General features: G+C 47.4%; 4 protein-coding genes across 4 annotated transcripts; 1 reads left to right on the plus strand and 3 right to left on the minus strand.

Annotated features, from left to right (window-relative positions):
• Positions 1-4393: 4393 nt before the first annotated feature.
• Positions 4394-4702, minus strand: PtA15_3A47 (uncharacterized protein; the record flags this gene model as incomplete). Its single annotated transcript, XM_053167452.1, has 2 exons — positions 4394-4557; positions 4642-4702. The coding sequence occupies 2 exons, from the start codon at positions 4700-4702 to the stop codon at positions 4394-4396; spliced, it is 225 nt and encodes a 74-aa protein (XP_053018239.1).
• Positions 4703-6891: 2189 nt separating this feature from the next.
• Positions 6892-12474, plus strand: PtA15_3A48 (uncharacterized protein; the record flags this gene model as incomplete). The annotated part of the gene is made up of 17 exons (XM_053167463.1): positions 6892-7169; positions 7266-7338; positions 7419-7801; positions 7873-7891; positions 7954-8119; positions 8185-8768; positions 8839-9017; positions 9082-9125; positions 9188-9339; positions 9410-9886; positions 9954-11100; positions 11176-11387; positions 11446-11659; positions 11727-11894; positions 11963-12056; positions 12137-12273; positions 12341-12474. 17 exons carry the CDS (start codon positions 6892-6894, stop codon positions 12472-12474), a joined length of 4461 nt encoding a protein of 1486 aa, XP_053018240.1.
• Positions 12475-13264: 790 nt separating this feature from the next.
• PtA15_3A49 (uncharacterized protein) lies at positions 13265-13889 on the minus strand (the record flags this gene model as incomplete). Its single annotated transcript, XM_053167474.1, has 3 exons — positions 13265-13341; positions 13416-13507; positions 13597-13889. The coding sequence occupies 3 exons, from the start codon at positions 13887-13889 to the stop codon at positions 13265-13267; spliced, it is 462 nt and encodes a 153-aa protein (XP_053018241.1).
• Positions 13890-20256: 6367 nt separating this feature from the next.
• On the minus strand, positions 20257-21714 carry PtA15_3A50 (uncharacterized protein; the record flags this gene model as incomplete). Its single annotated transcript, XM_053167486.1, has 2 exons — positions 20257-20940; positions 21685-21714. 2 exons carry the CDS (start codon positions 21712-21714, stop codon positions 20257-20259), a joined length of 714 nt encoding a protein of 237 aa, XP_053018242.1.
• Between the last annotated feature and the right edge of the window lie 1898 nt (positions 21715-23612).

A 23612-nucleotide genomic window follows, 5' to 3' on the forward strand; every position in this document is an offset into this window, starting at 1 on the left:
GAAGTAACTTCGTCTTGTCTTGTCTGTACGGGTCTATACGCTCTTGTTCTGTTTGTTTAGGAGCATTTTTGCAACATTAGTTTTTCTTTGTTTTGTTTTGTGCTGTTTGTTTGCTATTTCTGTGCTTACGCGTAACCGGTGCCTCAGACGATAGTCTTGAGAGCAGGTCTGCCTGGGTTCTGGATCCGAGTCGTTCCGCGAGAGTTCTACAAGTGAACACAATAAAGTCAGCCTTAAGATTAAGTCTGCTTTTCGCTACTCTCGGGACGTACAAGGTTCTGGTTTGCGTTTGGGCTTGTCTGGGGGCTGTGACCGTTAAGGTTCTCGCTTGCTCGGCATCTGCGGTCGACGGGGCGATACACGACAGTTAGCTTTGCCGTGGTTAGGTCTTGGTCTGGACTGCAAAAGGGGTCTAACCTTTTATGGCAGCTGGGCTTGCGCCTTGGTCTAGCCGCGCGAGCTTCCTAGGAGGTTGCTGCGGGTTTGGGTCTGATCCTGATTTCCTACAGCCTCGCATACTTCGAGTCGCGAGATTCGAAGTAGCCTCGGAGACTTGGATGACTCCTATTTGGGCGAGTGAACGCCGAATGACTGAGCGTCCAAGAGCCTTGGTGAGAAAATCAGCCGCATTGGCGTTTGTTTTCACATATTGGAGTTTGATGAGATTGGCCAGGATCAGTTCTCGAACGAAGTGAAGTCTGATGTTCATGTGTTTAGTTCGGAAGCTATTCTGAGACGTCTCGCTGTTTGCGAGATCGATGGCGCCTTTGTTGTCAACGGCGACGGTGATGTCTTCTACGGTCTTTTGCAATTCGATTTCCTTGATGAGGCTTGCGAACCAAGCTAGGTCTCTACCTAGATCAGATAGTGCCTTATATTCGGCCTCTGCCGTGGAGAGGGAGACCGTTGGCTGCTTGCTCGACTTCCAGTTGAGCAAATGCGAGCCGGCTGTCACGACGAAGCCAGTGGTGGACCTCCTTGTGTCGGGGCAGTTTCCCCAGTCGGCATCAGAGAAGGCCTTGAGGTTGATTGAGGACGATTTCTTAAATGTCAGTCCTACGTGCTTGGTTCCCGATAGGTAGCGGAATACCTGGATCGCGGCTTGATAGTGTTTGATTCCTGGATTTTCCAGGTACTGTGAGAGTTGGCTGACTGCTAGGGAGATGTCTGGCCTAGTGAGTATACTGAGGTAGTTCAACGAGCCGACTAGTGCGCGGTAGTTGACTTCGAGTTTCTTGAGTGTTTCAATTTCTAGTGGTGTTGCTTTTGAAAGACGTTCCCTTGGGTTGAGAGGACACGATGCCGGGTACTCCTTGTCAAGTCCGAATTCAGCTAGCTTGCGTTCCACATATTGGGTTTGATTTATCTGGATGCCGTCGTTGAAGCGAAGAAGATTCATCCCCAAAAGAAATTCCGCTTCTCCTGGGTATTTTATCTCGAATTCCTTCTCCATTTGAGCTCTGAATACTTCTGGCTTATGACTGATGATAACTATGTCATCCACGTGAGCAAATAGCCAGGTTGCCGGGTTGCTGGCCGTTTCGCGTCGCCAGAACACACACGGGTCAGAAATTGATATTTGGAAGTCCAGCGTCTTCAGGTATGATGTCAGACGCTTGTACCAGACGAGCGGGGCCTGACGCAACCCATAAATGCCTTCCAACAATTAGCAAAGAGGGAGAGATGCTAGAAGATACTCCAGTTTCTGAAGCGGAGGAAGAGGCGAATGAAGATGATCAGTCATGTGAATCTGAATCCAAATCTGAATTGGAATCTGAACTCGGATCCGATCCGAAGCCGGCCGGAACAACCAAGAAGAAAGGAAAGTATGCCAATAGTGGCATTGGTTTTACTTTGATGAAGGTCAGATACTCTTGGTGTTTATCATTGCTGCATATCTTCGTCACACTGAATTGAAAATCATCCATCATTCTTGCAGATCGACTATGTGTGTCGCCGCATTGCAAGCTCGCCTGCAAAGCAATCCGAGTTCAAGGTTTGGGCTCAAAAGCTGGGTTACGAGGGTCCTGGAATTATCGGTGGGTATGGTATCCAATGGAATATTGCTTATGACAGCAGGAACCGAGCATACAATGCGCGAAAGGTATGTCAAAGCTCCAAATCAAATACACTTTTGAATTTCCCTGGCTGATATCTCGTGGTTGGCCTTAGGTGATCAATCAGCTTCTGGTAAATGAATCCAAGAGTGGAAAAGGCAAGCCCTTCTTCAAAGGATACGAGTTCTCTTCCAAAGAATGGGAGAATATCAAGACCCTCAACACAGTTCTAAAGGTATGAATCAGTCAATCCGATTGTACTTAGACCCGATGATTTGATCGATCCAATTGTGCTTAGACCCAAGAACTAACGGACAAACTTCTCATAGGAATTCTTGTTATTGACCAAGAGGATGGAGGGCAATGGGCCATCTTGTGCGATGGTTCTCTTTGAGTATAGTCGCTTAATCGATTCACTTCAGAAACACAAGGAAGCGAGTAAGAATGGAGTCTTGGAGTGCATGTTTGATCCGATGATCAAAGTGGCCAAGAAGTACTTGGACCTTGCTCTCAAGTGCGAGCCAATATTGATGGCAACCATGCTCCATCCAGCTTGGCGATTGCTCCTTTTTTTGAATAAGTTCCCATCACATCATTCAACCGCTCAGCAGCTACTCACCGAGAAGTTCAAAGAACGCCAAGCAGTCCTAGAACCGCCAACCCCTCTGCCAACCCAACAGAATTCACAACCTGAAGTCGTTGCCAAAGACAAAGAATATAACTTTTATCCGAGCTACCCAGGGCTAGAAAATGGCAAAGAGGAGCTCATGCAATACCATGATTCGAAGTTCTTGCTGGGAATCAAGGGTGATGTTTTGTCGTGGTGGAAGGTATGTACTTCAAAATTTATCCATCTGCTCACATTTGGTCCTGGAATCGCTGAATTTCTTTTTGATTCCGCAGAGCCAATCCTTGTCATTTGTGGTGCTATCTTCCCTCGCAAGGGACTACCTTGCTTGTGCAAGTAGCTCCGCTTGTGTTGAGCAAACTTTCTCGGCAGCCTCAGACATCTGTACATCAGCCAGGAGCTCTCTGGCCCCTCGAACAATTGAAAGGTGCATCAGTTCGCACCTCTGGATTCGTAATGGTGTCAGGGCTGCCGGCAACTTTCAAGATTGCCAAGCATTGTTGGACACGGCGGCCGAAAATCCCAAGTTCAAATCTGACCTCAAGAAATAGAAATAATACTATTCCTTCCCCCTTAGATAAAATAACAGTTCCCCCCCCCCTTTGAAATGAATGTTTTTTTCCCCCTGCACCCAACGCTATTATAGCAAAAAGCGCACTAGCGATCTGAACTCGCTATTCAGCGGCACCAAGCCGCTAAAAAGCGGCTATCTAGCGGGTTTGCCGCTATTATAGTGGTTAGCGTAGCGGTGGCCCACTCTTTGCCGCTAAAAATAGTGCGCTATTATGATCTGGGTTCCCACCCCCTATTCCTGAACGAAAAAGCGAAGCAGCATGGCTGCTTCCCTCAGCGTAGCAAAGCTGACCTGGAATTCGCTACGCTTCCGCTACGCTCCCGCTTTGCATAGCGTAGCTGTTGCGGTGTTGCTTCTTGTGTCATTTTGAGAGGTAGTACGGGGCCCCAGAGAAGGAGGCCTTATGCGACGAAATTGGCCGGAATATTTGTTGATATCCCTTCAAGTCTGCTGCATGGTGGCAAGGGTGAAATCACTGCGCTTCAAAAAGCGCAGCGCAGCGGCTTTGGTGGCCGCTGCGCTGCGCTGAAAGTAGCGGCCCTGCCCGCTGCGCTACCGCTTTTTGGGTCTGGAAAGAAGCAGAGACCCGCTACTTTCAGCGGTAGCGCAGCGGAACCACCGCTACGCTACCGCTTTTTGAGCTGGCCGCGTAGCGCTCCCCCGCTGCCAGCCAAAAAAGCGCAGCGCAGCGCAAAGCGCAGCTTTTTTGGTGGCCGCTGCGCAGCGCTGAAAGGAGCGGCCCCGCCCGCTGCGCTACCGCTTTTTGGGTCGGGGAAAAAGCGGGGCCCCGCTATTTGCAGCGGTAGCGCAGCGGGGCTGGCGCTGCGCTACCGCTTTTTGGGCTGACCGCGCAGGGTTCCCAGCGCAGCGCTGCGCTAAAAGACCGCTTTTTTGTAGCGCAGCGCAGCGTTACAGCCTTGATGGTGGTACGTAGACATAAATCACTGATGAAATTTGTTAGGGCTGAGGCAAACAAAGCTGACTAGGGCTTCATTGACAGGGATTTATTTGCACCTGAAAAATTCCTATCACTCCCGGCGATGGCTTGATCACCGACAATCATCAGATTCTTTCCGACGGCTCTTTGCTTCCATTCAATCTTTCTGGCATCAGAATCAACAACTCGTCAGAGACCTACAATTTTCCGCCGATTTTGCGGTCCAATTTGTCTTCCTGTAGATCGGGAGTCGCCTTTTGCCGAGTTCCGCGGAGCGAGGAGAGGGTGGGTGGAAAAGGGTTCAGCCATTCGAGGATCCGGGAGAGATGGAATTGAGAGGGGAAGCAGGATCTGGCCGCTGCTGGAGGGGGGAGGGGGGGGAATTGGTCCGGTCGGACATCGCATGTGGCTACATGGTTAAGCTTAAGCTCCACTGCAAACTTACCTGGATCACGAAGTGCAAGGATTTGCACAAGCGAGGGGCGGTAATTCCTCACGAGTGCCATCCTTTTCTGGAAGGGCTGTATCCTTCATCAGCACGTTTTACATATTGCCTTCGAGGGATTTCCAGCCACGCGCATCTCAAGTCTGATGAGTGAGATTTTTCAAGTGGTGCTGAGGTGCTCAAGTCCAAGTGCCTCCAAGAGTCCAAGGGAGCGAGTATGTATATTCATATTTATGTAAATAGTCCAGCCTGTGTTTATTGGGCTCCTCAAATTTCTTTGCGCCCCAGTCAGATCGTGGTCTGGCATGAGATTCGAGGATATTTACTTATAGGAGTGAAGTTCCAGTGAGTTTTTGTTGGACCTATAAGCTCGAACCAGAAATCCCGCCGGCCCATCTACATGCAACTATTTATTTAAATTTAAATAAAAATTTGTGTAGCATGGTTTTCGGCGCGGCAGTTATGGATCTTCTTGAGGAAGCCCAGCCGGATTCTGGAGGAGAGTCGGAAAGGCTGCCGGTTAACCCTCGATCGGTGGAGGAGGATTGCATACGATCAGACCCCGTGAGGCTCATGGGACGACGGCAGATACATACTTTAAACATAGCTTGTCAGTTTCCTTCAGATTTATTCTTCCCAAATTGTGACTGCTTTTTGCCAAGGTCGACCCAACTTGCGACAGCCCCTATGCGACAGCCCCTACGGTCAGGGTGAACAGCCGGATATCCCCTTCTCGGGGCTCTCTCCTCCAGCCTGAACCCCGGGCCGCTAGAGAGATGAATTACTGAACGGTACCAAGTGGGAGGACTGAAGATGACCTGGACCAATGCGAACATCTCGCTGTCACAGACAGTTTTCTCTCGTTCTTTTTGTTCTCTCGTTGCATCGAATTATTCTCGTCATGCTCACTAAGTCAGTTCCATTTTCGGCCAGCACTGGCCCGGCCACCGGCGCACAGCATAGACAGCCAGCCCTAGTTGAGCGGTTTCGCCTTTCCTTGCACAGTCAGGCACCGAGCATGTCTGCTAGTCCGTGGCTGAACCAAGCTTGGTCCCTGCGGATGCAGGAATAGTAACGAGCCGGCCGCTCGCCCGCTGAAAGCTCGGAAGGAAGTAAGGAAGCATCAGCACAATGGCCTGGGTGGTCTTGAGTTTGATAATGCAGCGCGACATATCGGCAGGACCGAATACCTGGGCCTTTTGAGAGGAGAAATGGCTGGCAGTAGAGGATCGAGTATAAAGATAGGCCGTCTGCAGTCTTGCCTTTCTCATCATAACCCTGAATCGACCACATCAAGCACAACTCCACAATTTTTTCGAGACATTACCAGTCTACCCATTCCATCCCCTGCAGTACCAAGTTCCAATCTCCGAGTCAGTCGACCCATCTTCAGCCCACTACCCATCTCCCCAGGAGATTCCTCGAGCCACCCCAGCTCAGACAAGCTTAACGCTATTGACTATCGCAAATTATCTTCTACTAATCCCTAACTCTACACATTTATCTACGTTTTCCACGATATCCTGGACTGTCAACGACCCTACTCTAAACCTCATAACCTAACTCATCTTTTAAGGCTGCTGCCCACCTTGTCAACTAGCCCTGCTCGAAACTCGCTCCGTAAGTTCCACCCGATTCTGGTCCTTGCATCATTGCCTTTGTGATCTTCTTTCCATTTGTGGGATCGACCCGCTCGAGCGATCTTCGCATCCAATCGGTTTACCACGCACCCCATTCCACCACTCCTATCAGCTGCTGCCTCTTGGTGCCTCTGGAGACCTGGCATCCATGAAGCCAACCATATTCCTCGGCGCACTCCAAACTTACACATTTTGCCTCTGAGGATTTACCTCTATTGATGAAACAGCTGATTGCTTTGGAGCAGTTGACCCAACTGACAGTCCTTCATCTACTTATAAACATAATCATACCCCCCTCTTCCCCTGTGATCTCCTCTTCCCGCGTTCCATACCTCCCTAGTAATCCCACCGTCAAGGAGCTCAGGTACAATTGGCCGCACCTTTCCAGAGTTGTCCAATCGCGCCTCCAGCCTGATCGGATTTCGACCAAGATTGCCACTAGGCTTACTCCCGGCTGCTTCTCTCCTGTCCTAGAACTATTTGCCTATCGTTAACTGCTGAGGATTATACCGTTGTTGTTTTGCTGGGTCTAAATGCCATAGGTTGTACTAATCTGTTGCTTTGATTTCAACTCCAAATCAGCTGTCCTCGTCTAGCATCAAAACTAGTCATGACCATCCAACCACCGCTCGAGGACCTTCACGATAACGATCTTACCATCCTGCCCCTCACAGACTCGGCTGCCTCACGCCGGGATTCCAACGTTACTCGCGCCGAATCTTTCAATGGTGACTCCAAAGATGAAAAACTTCACGGGGTGATCGAAAAACATTCCGGGATAGTCGACTCTGACTCGACTATTGAAGCCTCGATCCCCACGGAAGATTCGGTAGATGTGGTACGCGCCGAACGCGAGTTTGCTGCCTTGAGTCGTCAACTTTCTAAAGCGTGAGCTCTTCGGCGTCTTTCTTTTTGCCGTGCCGAAATGCCGTTTGATTAGCTGTGCTGACTACTCTGCTCCACTGCCAAATTTACCTCCTGCAGCTCGTCCGCCGGGCTGTATGCTGATAAGGAAAAGCAGAGTGGAGACGACGAATTTGACCTTCTGGCCTACCTGGTTTGTCCCATTTTCAATCGTTTCCTACCAAACCAACATATTAATCACTGTAATGCTTGCTTTATCGTTCATTTTTCAAGAGGGGAAAATCACAAGCGCGGGACCAGCACGGGTTTCAACTCAAATGTCTCGGCGTCATCTTTTCCAACTTATCGGTTAGCGGTATGGGTGGCTTGCGGCTTCATATTCGAACTTTCCCCGATGCCATCAAGGAGTACCTGTTATTTCCTCTCATCTTCTACATGAAAAACTTCGTCTCCCGACCGCCGAAGCTTCTCCTACAAAACTTCAACGGCTTTGTCAAACCTGGGGAGATGTGCTTTGTCCTTGGTCGCCCCAATGCCGGTTGTTCAACATTCCTCAAAGTCATTGCCAATCGCCGCATTGGATTCATGGATGTTGGCGGACAGGTCGAGTATGGCGGAATTGATGCCAAAACAATGGGAAAGACGTACCAGGGAGAGTGAGTAAATTGTTCTTGCTGGTCCTCGAACATGGTGAGCTGACCTCGCTGCAATCTTCAACTTTTTCCAGAGTTGTGTACAATCCAGAGGTATGTGTAATTCAATGAGTATTTCTCACTACGATGACTGACATGATGCCTTCTCCCTTTAGGATGATGTCCACCATGCCACCCTCACGGTCGCACAAACTCTGAAGTTCGCACTCTCTACCAAAGTACCCGCCACCCGTCTTCCTCAACAGACCAAGTCACAATTCCAGCAACAGGTCTTGGATCTCCTTCTACGCATGCTTGGCATTAGCCACACCAAGAATACACGTAAGTCTCTGAACATTTTGCATGAATTATACCCTTGCGTAAAGCTTATTTTGGCTCCTCCAAAGTTGTCGGTAACGCTCAGATCCGAGGCGTTTCAGGCGGTGAACGGAAGAGAGTCTCCATTGCCGAGATGATGGCAACTAGAGCGTCCGTTCTGGCTTGGGACAACTCGACTAGAGGTCTCGATGCTTCGACTGCACTTCAATACGCCAAGTCGCTCAGGATCTTGACCAACATATTCAGGACTACGATGTTCGTGACACTATACCAAGCTGGAGAAGGGATCTACGAGCAATTCGACAAAGTCTGTTTGATCAATGAAGGGCGTCAAGTCTACTTCGGCCCTGCCTCTCAAGCCCGCCAGTACTTCATCGATTTGGGCTACAAAAACATGCCCCGCCAAACAACTGCCGATTTTCTCACAGGTTGTACTGACTCCAATGAGCGCCAGTTTGCCGATGGCGTCGATCCAAGCACTGTCCCGCAGACGGCTGAAGAAATGGAGCAAGCGTATCTCAACAGCAACATTTGCAGTAAGGTGCGGGCGGAGATGGAGGACTATCGACTCTACTTGGCGGCGGAAAACCGAGACCGAGAAAACTTCCTTCAAGCTGTCAAGAACGACAAGGGTAGTGCTGTTCCAAGCAAGGTCGGTCTTACCGCACTTCTCCCCTTTTTCCTCTCGATCACCCAGCACTGAGTTTTATCCGGAAATTCAGTCCCCTCTCACAGTCTCGATCTTCAGTCAGTTGAAAGCTCTGGTCATTCGAGACTTACAATTACAGCTCCAAGATCGCATGGGTCTGGCTTTCAGCTGGGCCACAGCCATTATGATCTCTATTATTATTGGAAGTATCTACCTTAATATTCCCAAAACTGCCGCCGGCGCATTCACCAGGTTTGCTTCCATGACATTGTTTTTTTCTTAGTTGATTCTGATCGCAGTCTTTCACTTCATTCAGGGGCGGTGTTATATTTATCGGATTGCTATTTAATGTTTTTATTTGTAGGCTCTTTCTACTTCAAAGAATTCTCTCGTATTTTGCTGATCAAGCTGTCGTTATGTAGCTTTCACCCAACTTCCTGGCCAAATGTTAGGCCGTCCTATCATGTGGAGACAAACCGCATTCTGTTTCTATCGCCCCGGTGCTCTGGCGATAGCGAACTCAATTTCTGACATACCCTTCTCTGCACCCAAAATTTTCTTGTTTTCGCTCATTGTAAGTCTTTTAACAGGTATTCTGTTTACTTCGGGTGCGATAGATATCTGAGCAAATCTTCTCTGGCTAGCTTTACATGATGGCAGGACTAACTCGGGACGGCGGAGCCTTTTTCACATACTTCATCATTGTTTACTTTACCTTCCTGGCTCTCAGTTCATTCTTCAGGTTTTTGGGCTCGATTTCGTTCAGCTTTGATACCGCGGCAAGGATGGCCAGTGCCCTGGTGATGTCCATGGTCCTATACAGTGGGTACATGATTCCCGAACCGGCTATGAAGCGATGGCTCGTGTGGATATACCACATCAACCCAGTCAACTACGCGTTCTCAGCATTGATGGCAAATGAATTCAAGAGGCTTGATATCTTATGTGAAGGGGCCTTCATTCTGCCCAACGGCCCAGGCTATCCAACCTCATTAGGCCCCAATCAAATTTGCACTCTCCGAGGCTCCAAACCTGGCAACCCCATCGTCTCCGGAACTGATTATATCCGCGCCTCGTTCAATTACCACACTAGCAATGTCTGGAGAAATTTCGGTATTGAGGTGAGTGAAGCAACTACATGCCTTCCTACCTCAAAATCGTTTCTCTGATCATCGGCTTGGTTTGCAGTGCGCCTACATTGTTCTGTTCATGACATGCTTGTTCTTAGCGGTTGAGAATCTCGCCCTGGGATCCGGAATGCCTGCCATTAACGTTTTCGCCAAGGAAGATGCTGAAAGAAAGAAACTCAATGCCGCATTACAAGCTCAGAAGGAAGAATTTCGTAAAGGCACGGTCGAGCAAAACCTCAGCGGCTTGATTTCCGCTCGAAAGCCGTTTACCTGGGAAGGCCTGACGTACGATGTCCCAGTTCCAGGTGGCCAACGCCGTCTACTCAATGACATTTATGGATATGTCAAACCCGGAACTCTGACAGCTTTGATGGGATCTTCAGGAGCTGGAAAGACAACACTTCTGGATGTCCTGGCCAACCGAAAGACGACGGGTGTGATTGGAGGCGATGTGAAGGTCTCCGGGCGTGCCCCAGGCGCCGACTTCCAAAGAGGGACAGCCTACTGCGAGCAGCAAGATGTGCATGAATGGACTGCCACCGTCCGAGAGGCGTTTAGATTTTCGGCATACCTGAGACAACCCCCAAGTGTGTCGGTCGAAGAGAAGAACGCATACGTCGAGGAGGTCATTCAGCTCTTAGAACTTGAAGATTTGGCCGATGCGATGATTGGTTTTCCCGGTTTTGGCTTAGGTGTGGAAGCTCGTAAACGTGTTACCATTGGTGTTGAACTTTCGGCCAAGCCCCAATTACTCTTATTCCTTGATGAACCGACTTCTGGCTTGGATGGTCAGAGCGCTTACAACGTCGTGCGATTTTTGAGGAAGTTGGCCTCAGCCGGACAAGCAATTCTGTGCACAATCCATCAACCAAATGCCCTTTTGTTTGAAAACTTCGACAGACTTTTGCTCTTGAAGAAAGGTGGTCGATGTGTATACTTTGGAGACATTGGTACTGACTCGCACATCATCCGAGATTATTTTGCTCGCAATGGTGCTGTATGTCCCGTCGAAGCGAACCCTGCTGAATTCATGCTTGAAGCCATTGGTGGTGGTACCACACGTCAAATGGGCGGTGACAAGGATTGGGCCGATCGTTGGCTCGAAAGTGAAGAACACCAAGAAAACATACGTGAGATCCAATTGTTGAACAAAGAGTCCATTTCCCATGATCAAGCTAGCCCCGGAGGACCCCCCGCCACCCAATGTTCGTCCCCTCATTTCATTTTGCCTTCACGTCTTTCAACAACAGGATACTGACCCCTTCTTTCTAACTTGACAGACGCACAAACTTTTTGGTTCCAGCTGAAGACCGTCTTGGCTCGATCAAGCCTGGCGTGTTACCGTAATGCCGATTACCAGTTTACAAGGCTCTTTAACCACATCACTATCAGTCTGCTTGTCGGTTTGACCTTCTTTCAAGTTGGTAATGGAGTGGCCGATTTGCAATATCGAATCTTCAGTATTTTTATTGCTGGAGTACTACCTATTCTTGTGAGTTCCTCTTTCTCCTCGAGAGCAAGCTGGCTGGTTCTGACCGCTTTGAAAATAGATCATAGCTCAAGTCGAGCCCTCGTTCATAATGGCAAGAATGATCTTCTTGCGGGAAGCTTCCTCGAAAACATACAGCGAACAGGTGTTTGCTCTTGCTCAGTTCTTGGCCGAAGTTCCCTACTCGTTGCTCTGCGCCACTGCCTACTTTGTGCTTTGGTACTTCATTGCTGGCTTTAACGCTTCATCGGATCGGGCTGGGTATGCGTTCTTGAGTGAGTTTTCCGCGACTCATCTGAACACCTGATTCTCGTAGCTGATCTTCCAATTTGTTTACTTCAGTGATTTGGATGGTTGAGATGTTCGCCGTCACGCTCGGTCAGGCCATCGCAGCGCTTTCGCCTTCGATCTTCTTCGCCTCCCAAGTCAACTCTCCACTCTCCGTCATGTTGAATTTGTTCTGCGGTGTTACCGTACCACAGGCTCAAATGCCAAAATTCTGGAGAGATTGTTCGTTTCCTCCTTTTTTTCTAAGCGCTATAACATACACTTGATAGCTAAAGCGACACGTTCTACAGGGATGTATCAGCTCGATCCTTACACCCGTATCATCTCCGGACTACTGGTGAATGAACTACACGACATGCCCGTAGTTTGCAAGCAGCCTGAACTGTATGTAGCTCCTCCAGGATCTAGTCCTCCTGCTAATGAATAACGAAAACTGACATTTTCTTGCCCGTTTTCCATCGCAGCTCCGTTTTTCAACCACCAGCTGGACAAACATGTGGACAATGGGCTGAAAATTTCATCTCCAGTAGAGGAGGCTACCTTGAGAATTCCAACTCAACTACTGACTGCAGGTACTGCCAATTCTCCAAGGGTGACCAATGTAAGTCTTCACACCTTCAACTCCGGCCTTTCTACAGATTGCTAAAGTTTTTTTTCGCTCATATTAGTTTATGAAGGCTTGAATCTCTCGTTCTCCAACCGCTGGAGAGACTTGGGGATATTGGCCCTGTTTGTTGTCTTCAACTTCTTCGTCATGGTCACCGCCGCAAAGACGTTGACTCTAAAATACGCCAAAAGATAATCTCCCCCTTTATGTCATAAACATCCACGCAGCTCTATAATTTTTCCCCGTTCCGACTCCACTTGTTTCTCCCCCCCCCCCTCTGATGTAACAGTATCCTTCATCATCATCCTTGTGCCTTGGTAAACACTTTTGTATTCTAATTTGGGTTTTCCCTTGCAGTTCATTCATACTTTTGTACCCCTACATTCCTTGTTATCATTGATAGTATACGTAATCACAATCTATTTATTTATAAGCCAGTCAATTGTAATCAACTCCCAGTCACAATGACCAATTCATTCATTGAGTTCTCTTTATATGTTTTCTTATGGCAGCATTCCTGGGTGGTCTAATATCACTGTCAATCAGTCTTGTTATGTACTTGAGTGAGTATCTCTGTCCATAAGCACCCTGCTCCAGCATCGCGCGGACTCCCGGCATGCATGACCTACTTGCTTTGTAAATGTAAGAGAGCGCATTTATTACAGCTTAGGGAAATATGTCAAACAAGAATATTTACAATCAAAAAAGAAATTTAAAACTCTCTGATCACTACGTTGAAATTGAGAAGTCACAATCACATCTGCTTTTTCAAAAACCAGTTTTTGATAGTCCAAAGAAAAACGAAATCATGATATGTACATTGGATATCAAAAAAAAACAAAAAACAAAAACAATCGCTTTTTGTGAGAAATACATATATTTACCTTTTGCTGATCAGTAAGATCCACATAGGCTGATTGAGGATTTTGTAACTTAGATTCAAACATTCTGAATTTCTAGAGTAGTCTCATTAATTACAATAGTCCTATTTCGCAACCTGGACTACTTGACTCGACTCATATGTAGTTCTTTTCACTGTCGTATCTATGGAATACGTGTACCCTGTCAAAGTAAGGTTAACATTGGTCAGTAGAGTGTTTGAATTTAGACAGGTGGTTTGAAGTTAAGAGATTTACCAGTTCTCTGAATCAGCTCCATGGCTTGTGTGGCATGATGTACCACCCAATCCGTATCGTAGGTATGGAAAACGACTTGGGTAACAAATTCACTGTAAGAAAACCAAGTAAGATTGTTGAAGGTAAAGTTCAGCAAACTCTGCTTAGCGCAGACTTCGACTACCAAAACGAAGAAACGCACTCCATGAGGTTCAAGTAATCAGATCCCCCGGTCACCGTAACTGTCGAGCCATCAGCGGCAGTCATTTGTATGCCATATTGCTGGAGGCCAGATACCAACGAGTACACTGTAAGCGGGTCATCTCTGTTTGCCGCGTCTAGTACTCTTTTAAATCTCCGTTGAAGATCGATTACTCCTACATTCTCTGTTTCCAGAGTTATGGTTTGACTAAAATCCTGGGGTTGGGGCAAGCTGATCACTAGGGATGCGTGCAGTAAGACACTGAAAATCGTAGCGAAGTTAATAAGAACCATCTTGGAAGGCTATGGACCTAAAAGGTAAGGAGAAAGCGGTGCTTGGATAAGGAGAGAAAAACTAGCCGATATTTACAATCTAACTCAAATTGTAATAGATATGGTAATTTAGTGTGTGGGTGATGTGGGGTCGCAGGAGAAATGCTGCCTTTTAAGCGCGCGAGCACAGTCGAGATCATCGTAGCGGCTGCAAAATCGTGGAAGTCGAACAGGGCCCTCGGCGCCCGTACCAACTGTCAATGTGACCTCGGATTCCTAGTCATCCGAATCCTGAAGGGCCGTCTCCTTCCCCCTCAAACATATTTTTTGGAAACCTGTAATGCGAGTCTTCAGATCTGAGATACCAATCGCTGGTGACCGACTTTCAGGTCTGCCAGAACCGTTGCCGGTTGGGTAGAGCTACAGCATCAATTGAGTTGACGAGGTTGCTGGTTTTCTCGACTATTCATATCCAAGCACACCGGAGTGTTATAGGCCCCTGATACGACCAAAAATGAATTCTGCTTGAATAAAGTTCCAGTCGATGCGAACATGAAACATCACAACTGGCCTATCCTCGATATGCAGTGCTGCAACCAGGTGAACAAATCAAAAGTTGTAGTCTAGTTTTGCCCTAACTTGGCTAATTTCCCTCCTCGGGGGAGCGAAGCGACCTCCGAAGGAGGGAGGGTCCCTGCGGGACGGCGTCCCCCCTCCACATAGAGAGGGACTTAGTTAAGTTAGAGTTTTGCCTTTGGATCGATAAGGACCCTGGAAACCCCCGATGTAGGTGGGTAACCTAAATGTATGAAGTTTTACATTTTTTTGCAAAATGTTAGGCACGAAATCAGTATGAATGGGGTTTGGAACCCAAAAGGGTACACACCAAAGATGGCATTTATGTATGGATTTCTGCTGATACTCAGTTAAATCCCCTAAAACCCGCAGAACCCCGCTTACCTTCGGGGACTTCGGGCTCCCCGGGGCGATTTTGCCCCAGGCACAGGCACAAAAATGTATGAATCAGCCAAAAAAAGCCATTCCCCGGTGCCCCCCAATGTATGAATTTTGCCAAAATCTTTGATTTTTGGTTACCCACATCTATAGGGGGTTTCCAGGGTCCTGATCAATAGACGGCTGATGACAACCAAGTTTTGTCAGGTGAACCATGTCTTGGGTTTAGCTCCGGCTGCAGTAGTTAATTCACCACACACCCGGACCAGATTTATCCGGCTTGCTTTGCGCTCGTGTGGAGCGGATAAATCTACCCGACATGTGTGAGAATTCACGTCTAGGTGAAAGGCATTGATCTCATAAAATGAGAAAGATGCCGGGATCCGAAACAGCACCGGAGAATGGTAAGCAAAAGCAAACCACATCCGCAGTCCAAACTAGTGCCGCGGGATTGTAAACTGAAAACATCTTTTGATGCATGCAGGTCCAATCACCGTGAGCAACAAGATTCAGCTCAAGGGAAACCCCGAAGTGCAACCACTGTTTGAGAGGATCACAACTGCTACAAAAGGTATGTAGTTCAATATAAATCAAAGACAGATGGGTAGATAGCTCCTAAGGCACTATCCAATGTTCTTCAGGCAAAGCCAAAGACAGAGGAACCAAACACACCGATTCCGCTCAAAGAGCCGGAGAAAAACTTGGTATGTGTTTGTGTTAGAAGCAGTGAAAGGAAACAAAAGACTAAGAAGGGGATGACATGTATCTACAGATAATGTTGTAACTCTTCGCAGTTGTTTCGCGGAAACAAATTAAGCTTTGGAACCTGCCTGGTCTCTGGCTGGATTAATGTAAGGAACAAAAGAGTTCAATAGAAAAAAGAAGAAGATAAGAGGACTGATACCGTGTCTGCTAAAGCAGAACAGATCAAATCAGCCTTTGAACCGTTGAGGTTCCATTTTTCTATTCTCACTCTTATCTCATTAGTAGAACACGGTCTAGTGTCTGCTCTTAGGTAAAACCTAAATTTATCATTGCTCTCATCATTAATTGTACCTAGAGTAATGGCGAGTCTAACTGGAATACATTTCTTAGTTCTCTGAAATCTTTCAACATGCTCCCCACCGTTGCTGTGAGGTCATGTTGGTTTTGAGGGCTGCCAGGATACATAAATCAAGATAACTGGTGACCCAAATAAAGGAAGGCCAGAAGAATGCCCTCCCCCTTCTCTTAACCAGTTCCACCAGTTCCAGATAGCTTGTTGAAGTGTCAAACTAGACAATTATGCTGTTCAAAGTTGGTTTGCATAATTTTATGCATGCATAAATCATAAAATCATAAATTCTTTTTTGCAGGGGATATGACTGTCTTATTATGTAATACAAAAATTCCTCACCAGAATATTTGAATGATTTTATGATTTATGCATGCATAAAATTATGCAAACCAACTTTGAACACCATAAATGCTTAATACACATTTGCTTACACATTCATGATGAGACTGAGCATTGGAGGTAATTCATCATCAGCACAAGCATAAATTGCTACCTTATTCAAAGCTAGCAGTGTGTACTCATGAATGCTGAGGTTGCAGGTTTGATTTCAATAGTACACGCACAATATAGCTCACCTTACTTCAACTTCAAGTGATCTTGCATTTCTGCTCACCTGCAGACTTTAATCTTGCCTCCATTCTTTTGATCCTGCTCACAGGCAGGGAATCTCCCTGACCATCTTAGCTGATCATCCTATCCAGGATAGGCAAGGAAAAGCTGCTATATTATTGAGTCAATCAAGCAAATTAAGAGAGCACAAGTCACCAAAATTTTGGCACAGTACTGTGACTGACCTATAGTTTTTTTGAAAGGGAATAGCTTAACCAAGCCTCATGCTCTGCCCTGCAGGATGCTTTCCATGGCATAGGCAACGCTGGGCCGCTACGCTACACTACGCTACAGGGCCACTTAGCGTTAGCGTAGCGGCGCTAACAGGAAGCCAGTTTTCCTGTAGTGTTAGCAACAATGGGCCTTTACTATACAGATATTGGTATAGTATAGTCATTGTATTTTTTTTGGTCCAATAACAGTACTGTTATTTCCATTTTCCGTAATGAAATTTTAATACTATATCCAATTGCACGAGGATTTTTTTTTTTGAAAATAATATATCCAAATGAAGGAAGAAACAAAAAAATCTCAATACTATACTGGCCAGATGTGGCCAGTACGACTACTCAGTAGGGATGAAAATCTATCTATTTATTGGGCTTGGGGATCAGAGCACCCAATGCCTTTCCGGCCTCAGCAAAGTCCCCTGAGAGGGAAAAATCCTCACAAGGCCACATAAGGCTGCTGAAGGATTTTGAAGTAGTTGAGGGGAACAGACCACCATGTCTGGAGCCACACACTTCTGCAGCCACAGAGAACAATCTCTCAACAGAACAAGACCTACCCAGTGTTATTGCCGCAAGGACCAGGTAGGTGGCATGGTTCACCTGTACAATCATCAGGAGCCCACATGTCATTGCCTTATGTTTACACCTGGTTAAGTGTGTTATTGCGGTAACCAGGGGCAAAAAAAGTTACTATACCTGTATTTTTTGTTTCAGAGAAAAACCACAGAATACTATACGGGCCAATACTAGTACAGTTATTAGTATAGGGTGGTACAACCAGACCTATACAATAACAGAAAGGCCTGGTTATAGTAAATTATAGTATAGGCCCATTGTTGGTGTTAGCGGGATTTTACGCCGCTAACACCAAGCTTTAGCGTAGCTTTTTTTTCTGCACTAACACTTTTTTTAGCGTTAGCGCAAAAACAAATCCGCTATGCTAACGGTTATCGTAACGGGATAGGCGCTAACGGATTATTGCTCCCCCGGTAGCGTAGCGCAATGAATTCCCGCTACGCTAGGGCGGCAGAAACTGGGCAGAAATGATGCGCTAGTTTTTTTCCTGTATTTGTGTGACTGCAGGAAAAAAATGGAGTGTTATTTCTGCCCAGTTTCATCTCTGTAGTTGCGCGGGGACAAAATTGGGCTGTTTCTGCCCAGTTTTTTCCTCAGGCAGCGCTAGCGTACACAAAATCTACATTAAAAGTTAGTTTAGCTTTCTTCTAAGCTGACACCGCTACGCTAACGCTATCCAGACGAAATGGTAGCATTAGCGGCTGTAAAAAAACAACCGCTAACGCTACGCTAGCGCTACACAAGTGCTTTCTTCTACCTTGTTAGTGTTAGCGGGAAAATCCGGCCGCTAACACTAGCGCCACCATAGCGTAGCTTAAAAAAGCTAACACTATGCTGTTGAGCTAGACCTCTAGCCCCTTTCCGCGTATGCTACATGCCTGTTGCACAGGTGTCACATATAGAGGGCTATACCTGAGGAGCCTACGGTGACAGGATGGATTACTCATCCATTCTGCTCACCACTCACTCACCCCTCAGGTATAGTCCCATCTCACTTTCTCTTCCATTTGTTTCCTGTCATGTCTCTGATATCTTATGCAATCTATCTTATCCATTCTGCTCACCACTCACTCGCCCCTCAGTCCAAGACCCCTTGTCTCACTCATCATACGCTACGCTAGCACTAATGTTAGCATAGCTGGCCCACCGTTGGCATAGGCAAGGCTTATGACTTATCTCAAAAATTAAGTAGAAGCAGAAATGATTTTTGGGGATAAAATAACAAATCAGCTGTTCAAAAAAATCAAAAAAGAATAATCATTTCCAGCTGCTTGGGGCACCTTATAGCTAAGCAATTTTTACCCCCACTCTTAGTGACAAAAGCATTCAGAACTAAGGTTTGAGACACCTTTGAGCTCACAAACAAAAAAAACCCTATTGATTGAGTTTGGCAAATCCGTCTGTGGATCCACACTGCATGTATTAGATTCCTACAGATCAATACTGTGATGCAATCATAATCAGTCACAGAATACCAGAGTTTCAGCATGAAAATTCAAGGATCAACAAGCAATATATCATAGACCTGTCACCTTGTTTGGAAGCAATAATGTTGGTGATATGTCATTATTTTTTCCTGACATGCTATGTGACAGTTGATCAGGTCTGTCAAAATTCACTAAACTTCACAGGAATGTGGATTGTATTTGTAATTGTATCACTGGCAAATAAGGTGCCATGAGGCTACTTGGGTGGATCCTGCTGTTTTTTATGTAAAAAGGAGGGGTGTTCCAAGTTAGTTGCATAGATTCATCAAAATAAAATAATGCCACTGTTCCAAAAAGGCTTGGCTTCTTTGGAAGGATTTTCTACTGGAAATTCTTATTGGATCTATTGCATCCAACATCAAGGTTGGATACATATTCATACTTGCATGCACAGCTGCTTGCAGGATGCTACCAATCAAGATGTTTGGTAGAAAAATAAATACTTGACACTGAGGGGACCAGCACCACAGGGCGCCATCATACCTCAGGGCAGGTGGATGCAGGGGTTCTGGAGGGAAAATCAGTTGAACTGCTTGATTCTGGAACCAAACCTAGGAAAAACAAGATGAAATTTCTGATCAAGCTGACCTTGCTGCTGTATATGCATCCTGCATACCACAATGAGGCAGGCATGAATATCCATACATCCAACCTTGATAGTGTATTGTATAATGTATATAGGTTGGCAAATCCAAGAGGAAATTCAAGTTGAAATTCCTTCCAAAGAAGCCAAGATTTTTTGAAATGGCTGGACATAAATAAAACAGCCTTTGGCTGGATCTCCATGCAGCCAACATTGAAGTACAAACATTACTATATTATTATAATTCAATATAAGGCAGTAGAGAAATCCTGAGATCAATATGTAGAGAATAAGCTCAAGATTAACAAGGGGTACAAACCCAGTAGGGGGCTGCTGGGAGCAGAGCTATTCAAAATATGAAAATGCCCCTAGCTAACTGGACTTTCTGCTTCCCCCTATTAATTGAAACTGGGGATAGGCAGTTCAAATGTATGAATTACATACACATACAGACAAATCAACATAAAAAAACCCCTGTGGGTGAAGAAAAAGGGATTTTTTTTGAAGATACTATGGGTTTACAAAAGTGTTGGGATCTGATGCTCATCAAGTCAAGCTTTGTTGCTGAGGTTGACAAATGTGTGTAGCATGACCAAAAAAAAATGAAATAAATAATAGATAAACTGGAAATCTTGAATGAGAGTATGTATATATATTATTTTTTTTAGAATGAACAAGGGAAGTTAACAATAAATATGTACTGTTCTTTAAGAGCAAGGGTCCATTGCGTGGCAACTGACAGAGAATAGAAGAAAAAGAAGGATAAGAGAAATGAATGTGTTGCTCGTCAGTTGGCAGGGGTATCGGACTGCCTCGATGAACGAGTGGTAGGCATTCCTTCTACGAAGCCGATATAGGGGTGGTAGGACGAGGCGGCTTGGGGGTGGCTTGGTTACTTGAGCTGGCAGCTTAGGAAGCTCAGGCTGGAGTCAATCTGGGTCGAGATCCGCTGAGTGCAGGCTTGGGTGGTTGCGGCGAAACTGATGGACTTCTTCTCCAGTGTGGGCTCGTGCTGCTTCTCATGGACAGCTGGCTCAGGTCTTGGGGGGCTGGGCTTCTGGGTGTGGTTGCTCTCGGGATGATCGTGGTGAGGCGAGGAAAAGGTGGCTGTTGAAGGCCGGGCGGATAGACGGGATCCTTTCATGGCGCTAAGCCCTCGGAACTCTTGCTCTTCGCCTCTGAGTCTCTTTCCAAAGACGAGTCTGAAGTGTTCGACGGGCTCGGGTTTATGGTGGGCATCTTCGGAGCAGTACTCGTCCGATTCAGAGGAAGAGTGATTGGTGTAGACCACCGTGCCCAGCGCCGGCCGTCTTCGTTGGTTGCCCACGTGAGAGATGCGGAAGTGTCGTCGGGTGGGCAGGGGTATGAACGGGGCATCGACGACGGACTGTGGGGGCTGGTAGCTCGCCGGGAGCTGGCGTCGGCCGATGCGGCGTCGTCGATGGGAGTTCTTGGCCGGGAGCTTCCGGGAGGAGTGGCCGAGTGGAGTGCGAGGGAGGTTGCTGGTGGAGAGGATGGGTATGATGAGGAAGGCTGCAGAGGGAAGATCGTGTTTCAGTTCCCCTGTTTCTCTGCTCTATGTACATAGCTGGGATTACGAACCTAGTAGGAGGAGTGCGAACTTGAGCAAGTGGATCGGATGGAAGGCCAGCTCGAGCGAGGTGGTTGAGAATACAGCTGCTGGATCGGAGTTTGGGAGCTGATCGAAGTTGACGTTGTTGATGATGTTGTTGCTGTTGCTGCTGCAGCTGGTGCTGATGCTGGGTTGGTTGAAGCTGAGGGGTTGAGACATGTCTGGTCGTGGTATGGTTTGGGGTGGAAACTCGTCCGGGCTGGAGTACAAGAAGGGGGAGGAAGGTACGATATTTCTGGGCCTGGGCACTGCAGACCAGCGGGCGGGCCAGAGAACAACAGGACCCGATGGGGTGCCCAGCCACACCCCAACCTGCCTGGCAAATCACGACACCTCCAACTTGGAAAGAGGCGCCCGTCCCCGCCGCCCCGTCGCCAACTCGTGGAGATGCTCGCACCCCGCTGAAGTGTGGCTGAGTAGAGCGCAGCGCCACCGCCAACCACAGGGAGGCATTCATACATACATGAAGAGGGGGTGCTTATCTGAGAGCACGGCCGGGAATTGGTAGGATTCGAGAAGGCTTTGGTTGTACTGAGGCCTGAGAGGACTGACAGGAACAGCAAAATCCAATAAACCATGCCCTGGGATCCTCTTTTTTGGTCAAAGGAAGGTAACAACAGTTGTAGGAAGATTATAAGATAAAAAAAGGAAGATGGCCTTAAATTCAAATCACAAAAACTCATTTACCTTACAGACCTCCACATGACATCTGCACATTTGCCCCTGAGTAGTATTTTATGATTGCTTAATTACTTTGAGGGTGTTTTTGGAATCAAAAGTACTGTGACTTTCAACCTTGTTGACAATTCCATAATCTCTTTCTAAGAAATGGTTGGATAGGTGTTATTTTGCCAAAACTGTGTTGTTGGAATCAAAACTGTGCCCTTCATATTGGTTGACAATGCCACACTCTTGCTAAAAAAATGGCCCTTTTCACATTGGGAAATTTGACTATAATTTTGTGGACTTACTTTGCGCACTGCCGGAAACTCTTGGCGCACTGTGGGAGTTGCTGTCTTGACATCCAGGCCCCAGTGCGCGCTTCTGCCATGGCTCTTTGCGCACTGTGAATTCCCCTAAAAAAACAGCTTGCATTTTTTGGGATATTTTTTGAGGGATCAATAGAACAACCCTTCATAACCCCTCCAAAAATGACTGAGTCATTCTGGGGTCTCCTTTGTGAGAATAAAAGCTGGTTAGTTGGTGAAAACTGTCCGCTAACCGCCTCCTTCAAGATATATTGATGTCCGGGCTGTGTGATTGTCGGTAACTCGGCTCCGCACTGCTACTTTCCGCTAGCCTTCAGCGCTCCTCTACTGAGCCTGATCTATAGCGTAATAATCCGCAGGTGAATAAAGCTCCGCACTTCGTAGCACAAACTCCGCAAGTATCTCTCTAAAAAGAATAAGAACACAGGTAATCTCCTAATACTCTAGTACGTCCGTCGTTGTAAGTACAATAGCGAGTAATCCGTAAGATGATAGGATTAAGGATAAAGAAAGGAAAGGAGAAAACCCTCAGCCACCCCATCCTTCCCTCCACGCATGTCACCGTTCCCACCCAATCCCGCACGTCTGACACTTTCCTGCACTAGTCCTCCAGCTCCGCCCGCTATCCCGCTCGTCACTCTCCCAGACTCCGCTCCTCTCCGACGCTTGTCCTCCCACCGTCCTCTGTCTAGCCCCCGTCAGTCGTTCTCTCGCCTCCGCCTTCACCCCGGTTCCACCCGCTAGTGGAACCCGCTCCGGCTGTCGTGGCTCACCCGCTGACGCGCCGCTGCTACCAGTCCACATGTGTAGTCCCACCGCAGTCCAGCCCTGTCTTTTCCGCTCCGATCCGAAACCCGCGATCCGCAATCCGTGCATTCCAATCCGCGTGTGACTTTCCGTAAGCTTTCCTAGCGTGCTTTCCTGACCTAATCCTCAGTGCTTATGTCACCGGAATGCACCGGCTTTGTGCATTCCCCGCCCGCGCTATCCCCGCGTGGACATTTCTGCCACGCTTGCCTATATAAATCACCACATCCGCCCCAGTTTTGAAGTCCTGCCCCCAGGATCTTCCCACACATTCATCCACTCCCACACTCGTCACACATACCCCATACACATCATCCTCCTTTCCCACCCATCTCTTCCCGTTCAAACATGGTAGCTTGCGATCGCTGCACTCGACTCGGACTACCCTGCGTCTACTCCCGCGCTGGTCGTGCGTGTAACAACTGTAGAGATTCGAAGCGCCGCTGCTCCGCCTTCACTCCCAAATCCGACAGCTCCCGCAGAAATCGCGGATCCCAAAACCGTCCGCCGCCGTCTGGATCCCAAAGTTCTCGTGCGGAACGCTCCCCATCTGTTATCTCGGTTAGTTCCCGCACCAAGTCGCCCACCGCACACGGTGAAGACCTCATGACTCCGCCACCCAATCGCGCCGACTGTGCAAACGTCAAAGAATACGTCCAACAAGCCAAGGCGTGGGCTACTAAGCACGGCGTCAACAAGCCTTTGGTCAACGAGCGTCTCAAACGTCCTCAAGAACCTGCATCGACCTCAGCCGCTGGACCCTCATCGTCTGCCAGGCCTTTTCCCGCTACTGGTTCGAAGCGCCCCTCTGCGGATTCT

Source organism: Puccinia triticina, chromosome 3A, assembly GCF_026914185.1.
Source record: "Puccinia triticina chromosome 3A, complete sequence".
In the NCBI taxonomy this organism is placed as follows: domain Eukaryota; kingdom Fungi; phylum Basidiomycota; class Pucciniomycetes; order Pucciniales; family Pucciniaceae; genus Puccinia; species Puccinia triticina.